The sequence below is a fragment of the Bactrocera latifrons genome, unplaced genomic scaffold, assembly GCF_001853355.1.
Source record: "Bactrocera latifrons isolate USDA-ARS-PBARC rearing strain unplaced genomic scaffold, ASM185335v1 scaffold_311, whole genome shotgun sequence".
NCBI classification, from domain to species: domain Eukaryota; kingdom Metazoa; phylum Arthropoda; class Insecta; order Diptera; family Tephritidae; genus Bactrocera; species Bactrocera latifrons.
The window spans coordinates 29,458-39,235 of record NW_017536753.1 but is presented as its reverse complement, the minus strand read 5'-3'; the positions used below and the strand labels follow the sequence as shown (position 1 = coordinate 39,235).

The following is a 9,778-nucleotide window of genomic DNA, read 5'->3' as shown; positions in this document are numbered from 1 at the left end:
TATCAAAGATAAGAAATATTTAAAAAGTAGGTCATTTGAACATTAATTACAAAAATTGCTTCCAGAATTGCATAAATTAAAAATAATGTTATCAATTTTCATGAATTCGCAAAATCATATTCATATCAATTGATATGATWGCATGTAATCGTATAAAAATATGAGCCAAAAGGCCAACAGGCGTCTGTAAAAGCAATGTATATTTCAGAGCATAATCTTCATTGAATTCTCAGCTCTGTTCACTCATGTATGTTAAAGTTTCTCCTGCCGAGCCAAAAGTGGTGAGATCCACTAATAGAAAATTCATGGCTCTTGACAGTTCATACGCTTGTCCGTAGTTGAACCTTCTCTATATTATACGTTCTCTGCTCTATCTTCAATTCCACCGAGAGGAATTGAAAGCCAAAATAGGGTTATAAAATGGCCCCGTCTAGTGCACCTAACGGAGGCCCAGCGTTGAATTTAATACCAGCAACTATACTACTAAGAGTTACTCCAGTAATGACAAAACCTAAATCTTACCGATTCAAACAGGGTTATGTTTTAAGATTAACTAGACTACCGAAAGTCATTATATTTGATATATGTATAGAAAATTCCATATGGATAGGGAAATAAATAACCATATCTTATCGATTTGTAGATATTTTCCTTTTTACCCCTTTCTCGTACTATTTAGTTTACTTTTATTGGAATTTAAAATATTTGTTTACATATACTCATATATTTATACTAAACTATAATACTAATAATAAATGAAAAAAGATTTTTTTATAAGTTTTGCAACGGTTTCGTTAGTACGTATTGTATTATTCAATTGAGAAATAGAAGGTGTGTTTGAACACAGGGCACAATGCACTAAAAAAATTATGTCAGATAAATTATGCTGGGAATTTACTGCCGTATTATATCCTTCTCTTTCAATGGTTGCAAAAAATAGCATGAAAAATTCTATCAAACTAGTGCCGAAAACATCATTTCTAAGGCACGATTTTAAAAAAGTGTTCCCTTTTAATGAACTTGAAGCTGTTACATACATCGATTTTATAAAAGATGGACTTATATTTCCGTTGGCAATTTTCGTACAAATTTTATATTCTAAAATCTTATATTTGCTAATATGTAGGTTATTTGTTTCTTCCAAAAAAATATGTCCAATTAGGGAAAAATCACAATGAGATAACAATCTATCCACCGAAATATCAATATTCTTGGGTGGCAACTGGAAGATTCTTTGAACTATTAAATGCATTTTGTACTTCGAATTATCAGTACTTATATTTTTTGATGACCCCATAGAATTATTATAAATCAAGTTAACATCAGTTAGCAAATACTTTAGTAAGTTTTCCACCGTAAAAATATATTTATAGCCATCAGGAGTTGCTAAAATATTAGCAGCTGATTGTAAAGATACCCCAACTTCACTTATTCTTTTAAAATGATCTTTTAAAAATAGTCTGTGGTGCGCATATTTCTCCATTAAATCCTTTGTTAATTCTTCTCCCATCATTTCGAATATGATATCAACGAACATAGCACTGGTAAGGATTGTTTCAATATGTTTATACGTCATTGTGCCACAAAAGTCGGTATCCAACCAGCTGAGCAACTTGAAGCAAACGGTTGATAAATCCTGATTGTCTGATAATATGGTTTGTTTAAGCCAGGAATCCATTTTCTTTCCTAAAATATAAAAGAAACACATTATTAAACTATATAAGTGCTTCGATATTTGTAAAAATAATATATCTGGTGAAGTATTGTACATCAACTAAAAATTTAAATACAATTCGTAGCCATAATACTAATAATTTCACCAGCTGATTATAAATTGTATTATTTAGAACCGTTTACTCAATTCTTGGTTAATATTATTAATAACCGCCGGTAGCTTTACTGCCGCCCGAACCAGTTTTCGTAGGCGAGGAGACGACGAGGCAAGGCGAAGAGACTTCAACTCTGAGTTCTTCCGTAAATGTTTGCAAATATGCATAATAACCAGAGATTAATAAAAAAATGGTTAAGAATGTCTCCATTTTGTTGATAAAGTTTTGGTTAAGCGCTAACCAGACCGAGAAAACGGCCGTTACAATAATGTATACATAACATCTTAAATAAACGGTTATATGAAAAATAATACGGACAGCCTACAATTAATGAAGGGAATTTATTAAGAATTTGAAATTAAGTTTTAACACGAAAAAATAAGGACACTTCTTATATTACTAAAAAATACAATATTAAATAAAGAAAATAAAGTAATTTTTATTCATTTGTATCAATAAACTAACTATCTTTCTAACTAGATAAATATTTTTTTAAGCCCCTTTGTTGTTCAAAATTGATCGAAACCACCTGGACATAGAATCAATTAGTTTTTGAATCGCAATTCCGGATCCATGAATTATAAATAAGTTGCATTAGCTGTTAATTGTTATTTGGGAATATTCCGCTTATGGACGCTTTCACTGTATTCCACAAATTTTCAATGAGATTTGGATCCTAGGATTGTGCAGGCCACTCTATTACATTGATAATGTTGATCCTAAACCACTCTTTTGTACACTGAGCGGTGCGTTTGGGGTCATTATCTTGCTGAAACTACAGTACGTTGAAGATAAAAACCACTAAGGTCTGTGTTTTAGCAATGCAAAGATCGTTAGCTCTTGATGTATTACAACTTAACGGTTGCCTCCATAGTGCCCTATATCTTATTAAATGGCACCACACCAATACCAAAACCATTATGTTTCCGCCCGCATGTTGAATATTTTTATTCGTGTATTTATAGTTGTAGACTGCGTTTTTCGGTTAATACTACACCAGTACCTCGAACAGAGTTAAATGCATTTTATTTTATTTCGTCAGATCAGAAAATCACATGTTCTTTAACAAACTTTAACCCTTTCGTTACACATTCTCTTTTGGCCACATAAGCTCTTTTCTTCGGCTACGAGTGTCAAAACTTTCGGTTGCGAGCATTTTGCGGATAGGTGATCGCTGAACTTCCACATTCAAATCACACTTGCATATGTTTTAAGAAATAAATGAAATTTCTGACATATTTTGGGCTTTCTGCCAAATATTTCAATCTGGGAAAACCTTTTTGCTCCAAAATTTTTTGGGAACTTGCAATATATATTATTTGCTACTTGTCTGTACGAATTAACCTAATTGACTTAATTTTTAATATGCGTTATAGTTTTGTTGCCGCAGTGCGTACCATTCGCTATATTTATTTCGTCTTGATTAGTAATAATATCTGAAATATGAAGTGAATAATAATCTGAAAGTATTATTCTTACATTATCTCTAAAAATAAACACGTTTTATCAAAAACTTTGTCATTATTTTTCTTAAAACCACAAGGTGCCCTTATTCTATCGCACCACCGTGTACCGATTTTTGTGTGAAAAATAATATGTTTACTTTTTTTTGCGGTAAGGGAGTGTAAAGTACAAAAACAAAAAATATATATGTTTGGTTCAAATCGGATTATTCTAACAAATTCTCTTTACTCTACCTAATGAAAATTGAACATTTCCATTACAAGCACAGTTTATAATCGAAAAAATACGCCCTCTAATTAGCATTAATATGTCAGTTATTTCACAGATTTACTGATATATACCATTCAAAATCAGACCTACGGGCTTGAAATACAGTGACGGGCAAAAATGCCAGTGATCCATTATTAAACGACGCCGCAAACAAAAATGTACAAACTTTTTTGTTTGTTTGTTTTTAATTAATTCAAGCCTTAGCTTTATTAAAAGAATAAACTCAATGTTACATTTTTGCACTCGAATGTAATATTTAAACAAAATAATGCATAAAATAAATATTTGGTCCAAAACCTTTAGTCTTTTTAAAAGCGTTTAAGCGTGGGGCATATTTTTTGTATATTTCGATATAAAATCGGAGGTATTGTGTTCCAAACTTCTTGAGTTCGCTCCATAACTCATTTACCAATTAGGAGAATTGGAGCACTTTGCAGGCTTTGCCTTGACATGACCCCACAAATTTTAGAGATGATTCATATCTGGTGATTGTGGGGGCTATATAAGGCCAGAAAATTTTTGACTTTTTATCCAGTCATATACAAGGCGAGCAGTGTGCTTCGGGTCATTGTCTTCCTTAAGGTAACTCTTTCAGCAAGAAGACAGAAATCTTCGATGACTGTCGGCAAATTTTGTTGTAAAATGTTTAGATACTTCTCCTTACGCATGATCCCATCAATGCGTACCAGAAGACCTACACCGTTTCTGGTGATACACCCCCAAACCATAATTGACCTGCCACCATACTTTAGAGTTTGGGAAACATGGTTTGGCTTAATGGTATTTGGGCCCCTTGTATAGTACCCCGGACGTCTATCAAATTGATACCGATTTATTATTGTCTCATTAGKCCCTATTAACTTGAAAATAAAAAATAAAGTAAATATTTTTACAATAAAAATAAAAATCTCAATCTTCTTCGCTGTTGTTTTGTGTGTTTTTTTGTCAACATTGGTATGGTTTTTTTTTCCTGATGCTTTAAGAATATTTTTTTTTATGTACGGCGTCCGTCCACTCGATATTTAGCACATTAATTTTTTTGGGTCGACCACCTTTGTTGTTGGACGTAGTTTTCAAATATTTTTTTTACTAACCTGAGCATGGTCATATTGCTTACTTAGCATTTTGTTGCTAATTTACACACAGATTGCTCCTCCTTCAACAATTTTTAAATTTTCTACTTATTTTCCGGTTGCATTTTTATTTAACAACTAAAAAATTCCCGCGTTCTCGTCGCAATTACAAAAAACTGCGTTAAGAAACTCTCACATGACGCGTTAGCAAAACTGTAACATTTCAGTTATTCTTCATTTTCGCTCTGTACACTATTTTCTTGGAACTTTTACAGTACAGGTAAAATATGATGTTCACATACAATATTTCAAAAAAAATTATTAAGTTACAATTCAAACCGGTGGAATATACTTAGTTGAAATAAAATAGTCTAATGTCCATATGTTGCAGTATTACTAGTCACTGGATATGGTCCGATTTCATGTAAAGAACTAACATGTGATCATGCGTGAGTCGTGTTAAGCTATCATGTTATTTTTGTTCATTATTGTTTGGTATTTCATCAGGGAAAGACCTACGCCTGGACAATGTTTACAAATCGGTTAAATTTATCAGGAAAATTCACGTCCTGTAAAGAATGTATTTCGCGCAGTTCGCTCAATTTATAAGCAACATATTCGGCCCAGTGAGCGTACTATTCGCAACATCGTCACTCAGCTTGAGAACCAACATTCATTATTTGGATAACATTCGAACGAATTGATCACGTCCAGAACGTAGTGAAAAAAATATAGCAGCCGTAGCTGAGAGTGTACACGAAAACAATAGAGAGTCGATTCGGCGCCGTTCGCAACATCTTGGACTGAGGTCTGGAACAACTTAGCGCATTTTGCTTCCAGATCTTATATTGAAAGGGTACTATATTCATTCAGGTTTTGCAAGAACTGAAGCCGTTCCCAAGCGACATCGCTTCGCTTTATGGGCTTTTGAAAAGGTCCAAGAAGATCCAACGTTTACGAGCCAAATTTTTTTTTAGCGAAGAGGCCCATTTCTGGCTCAATGGGTATGTAAAGAAGCAACATTACCGCACTTGGGACGAAGAGCAACGTGAAGAGATTCAAGAGTTGCCATTTCATCCAACTAAACAACGTTTTGGTGTGATGGAATGATAATAAGCATTCGCGATTAAATATGAAGTTTCTGTGTTTTTTCTTTGAAAGTAGGAAACCTCGAAATGACCTCAGTTGTCTTTATTGGTGTCTGATTTATATACTACTCGGTGAAATTATAATATCATTATTAGTGGAGCGCCGTAAGGTTTTTACCTCGGAATCCAGGGCCAGTCAATGAATCTTTACAAGTTTTTAATAGTATATAGAAAAATTAAAAAAAAAAATATGCGACCTCAATTTTTTAATTATTATTACAAATATAATAATTATTAATTTTTTGGAGTTTTTTTTGATTTATAATAGTGTAAAATGATATTTTAAAAAGAAGAGCTTTGTAATAGCTATCTTAGTTCTTAACGGACTGCAAGTATAAAAATGATGGTCAGGGAGGGGAATAGAGGGGACAACGGGAGCTGTTTAGTGTTGTTAATGCGGGCCCTAACAGAATAGTACAGGTGGCAACGTGCTAGGCTTAATACGTAGCTGTTGTTGTTCGCTAAAAAAAAAAAAAATTCTAATTATTGTAGCCTCCTATAAAAATGGGTGAACCATCGAATAGTGATAATATATGTAATGATTGCCTCATTTGTGACAAAATCGGATGTAGTTCTGAATTAATCTCTGAACTAGGAGACATTATAAAAGTCACTAGAGGAATATCAACTGCGGAGAGAGCGGATGGATTTCTCAGTATTTAAATACTCGCGAATTTGTCTATGTGCATTCAGTATGCAGACAAAAATATATCAATAAAGGGTGTATTAATTCTTATTTAAAAAAAAAAAAACACCACACCACCATGCTCTCCACCTAAAAAAAAACTTCGAGATTTTGATTGGAAAAATAGGTGCATTGTGTGAAAAAGAAGCGGATGAAATGAAGGAAAAAAGAAATCGTCAAGACAGCAAATCAACTACGTTACAACTTCTGATTTCAAGAAAACGATATTAAATTTGATAAGTGAAGAGAGAAGTGAATATTGTCGCAATATACATAAAAGAATTGTAGGAGTGTTAGATTTAGTAGCTCAGGAAACTAAGTATCACGCGGATTGTTATATGCGTTTAAAATATACCGTAAAACAGACCCAGAAAGAGAAAAAAATTCATCCAGTCACAATACAAGTGGATTCAGATTTTCAAATAAAGTTAATTAAAAAGTATATATTGACCATATTCCTGACGATAAAACAATAAAAATGAGGTTAACGAATCATTACGAGGATAATATTGTATTCTCCAGTAAGTTTTTATCAAACACAATAATATGTTTTAGAAGAATAATATGTTTAGAAGAAGAACACTGTATTTTGAAAGCTCCTGGGGAAATTTTACGACACATCCGGACGCAGGTTTATAATAATAAAATGTATCCGGCTAGTGATAAAATGATTAACAACGTTCATTAGACAATACCAAAATCTCTATCAATTTTTTTTATCAGAAATAATTCTAAATGACAAAAAAGGTAAAGCACAGTTTATGAATCGTTATGAAACGAAATGCACCTCAATAGCTCATGCGATTATATCTGCAGTAAGACCTCGTTCATTAATATCACCACTACATGTGGCTTCAGCCGAAAATACACTTCATAGAAAATTTTACTCCAAAAAAATAATATGTAACGCTTTAGGCTTTTGCGGATCATGCAAAGAAGCAATAACCACCACTACAACCTTCAAAAATCCTGGGAAAATAAAAACACTTTTACTTTTGTACAATTTGTGCACGATAACGCAGATTTTAGATTAAAATTAAACAATTAGATAAGATAAGATTCCAACAGAGACAACCATTTCTGAACAAGGTCATATACCCTTCAAATATATCCTGCTTCTGCTGGTGAAGGATTGAAAAAACTTCAAATCAAAATTTCGGAGCAAGAACCAAATTTAACCCCACAGTTTTTTCAAAATTAAACATTCTCTGGACGTATCTCAAATTCAAGACTAATAATGTCTTCCCGGGATGGAACGGATTTATGAATATGTTAAAAAGTGCACATGGTTTTGATATTTCCTCAATAATATTCTTACCATTCATTAATGCATCTCCAAGTGATTATAATACTTTGTATACGGCGATGAAAACATCAGTAGAAAACGCAAAGTCACTAAATATGAAGACATGTATCGTAACATTTGATCAACCTCTGTACATAAAATCGAGCGATATATTTTTTTTACTGTTGTCCGATTGGGCTCTTTTCATACGCTGATGTCCTATATGGGATTTATTGGTTATATAATGGCAGGAAGTAGAATTAAAGAAGCCCTCTCTACGGTTTGCACATATACTTCTGCAGCTAGCTTTATCAATATTAATTTTCGATGATCTATTCAAAAATAATTCGGAATTTCAAACTGTAATTGCTTAGAATGCAATGGTGAAAGCTGTGCTCATCCTTTACCTACAATCTACCTCAATTAAGCTAAGGTTGATGGTCGAATTGTGAGGAACGAATTGAGTCTGCTATCCTGTTGTCCATCCTTTTTGTATAGTGGGTTGGGATACAGATGTCGTGTTGTGCTATGATGTATGAGTACGGTGACATCGGATAGTGGAAGGGGAGGCTTAACTCATTTAAACAGCCACATAAATGGGAGTTTAAGTTGAATCCTTTGGCTGGTATATCTGGATATAATTACAACTTCGAAATATATACTAGCCAGGAAAACAACACCCTCAATAGACTTCCTGAGGACGTTGATTTGGGATCAAGTCCCAACATAGTTATAAGATTACTAATATCCCTTACCTCCACTAAAGAAGTACCAAGTTTTGTTTTGATAAATACTACACATCTTTGTCACTGGAATTTACTCACTTGTAACAGTTCGTAGGAACCGAATTTCCAATTTCCAAAGCTTCAGGATTAGAAAACTATTACTCGGATAATTTTCATTTATCTCTATTTTCCTGGAGAGATAATAAAACTGTTAACTTGATTTCAAGATACTGTGGAAGCAAAATAACGGTAGCGTGCCCAAACGTTGTAGCAGAGTATAACAAATTCATGAGGGGTGTTGATTTGCTAGATGCCTTTATAGATCGATACCAAATCAAAATCCGCTCTATGAAGTGGTACAAGCGTCTTTTTTAACATTTTGTTGACAGGGCTGTTGCAAAGCACAAAAAGAAAATACAGTCAGATAGTTTGGAAGATTTTCGCCTGAAAGCTGCAACACTACGTAGAAGGCTTCAAAATTATCAAAAACCCTTCAATAATGATAAGGTAAAGTATTTTTTGCCACCTATAAGTATAACCCTTATACTTTATTTCTAGAGAAAATACCAGAGAAGTGGCTCCATCTCTGAAAAGGAAGTACGGTGGGACCATATCGATCACTGGCCTATATGGGTGGACAACTGAGTCAAAGTACAAAAGGTCCGAATAAAATTACTCAATCCATATTTAAGAAATTGATTCGTAAAAATGTTTTTTTTTACCTTCATACCCAAACCCTTCCCTAACGTGAACAAGCCTATTATACTCGTTGAAACATGTTGAGAGAGAATAAAGATAATTTTGCAAAGAATTATCAATGAATTAATCAGTTATATTGTGACGAACTTGTAGATCAGAACAAAGAAGAAATTAGGATAATTTAATGGCACAATATTATATATTGGAATTCTGATTCCCTGCATAGGGTTGTGCGCTGGGTTTGGGATCCGCCACGTAAAAAACCACCTCAATGAAGGAGGATGGAGTCATGTGTAGAAGTTCACGCAAGTGAGGAAAGTTTTCTGATCGCCATTCACTTGGGAGTGGCCAGAAACGATTCTTTTACATATGCAGCTCACGACTTCCAGTCCTTGACCAAGTATCCTCTGGGTAGCCTAAGAACATCCGTTTGAAGGCGAGGTAACGTGAGAAGGCGAAACATTCCCCGCATAGGGTTGTGCGCTGGGGTTAGGACCCGCCACGTAAAAAAACCACCTCAATGACAACGCAACAACAGCCTCGGATGAGAGACCCCCCTTTTGATGACGACCATGGCAAACGAAATAAGGACTACGAATT

General features: G+C 33.8%; 1 protein-coding gene across 1 annotated transcript in view; it reads right to left on the bottom strand.

Annotated features, from left to right (window-relative positions):
* Nucleotides 1–304: 304 nt before the first annotated feature.
* The window catches only part of LOC108970868, a gene marked incomplete at its 3' end in the record, with an annotated part of 25,340 nt that continues 15,866 nt past the window's right edge, over nucleotides 305–9,778 (bottom strand). The window contains 1 exon segment of the mRNA XM_018936549.1: nucleotides 305–1,686. Within this exon segment, the coding sequence (XP_018792094.1) occupies nucleotides 746–1,686 (941 nt within the window).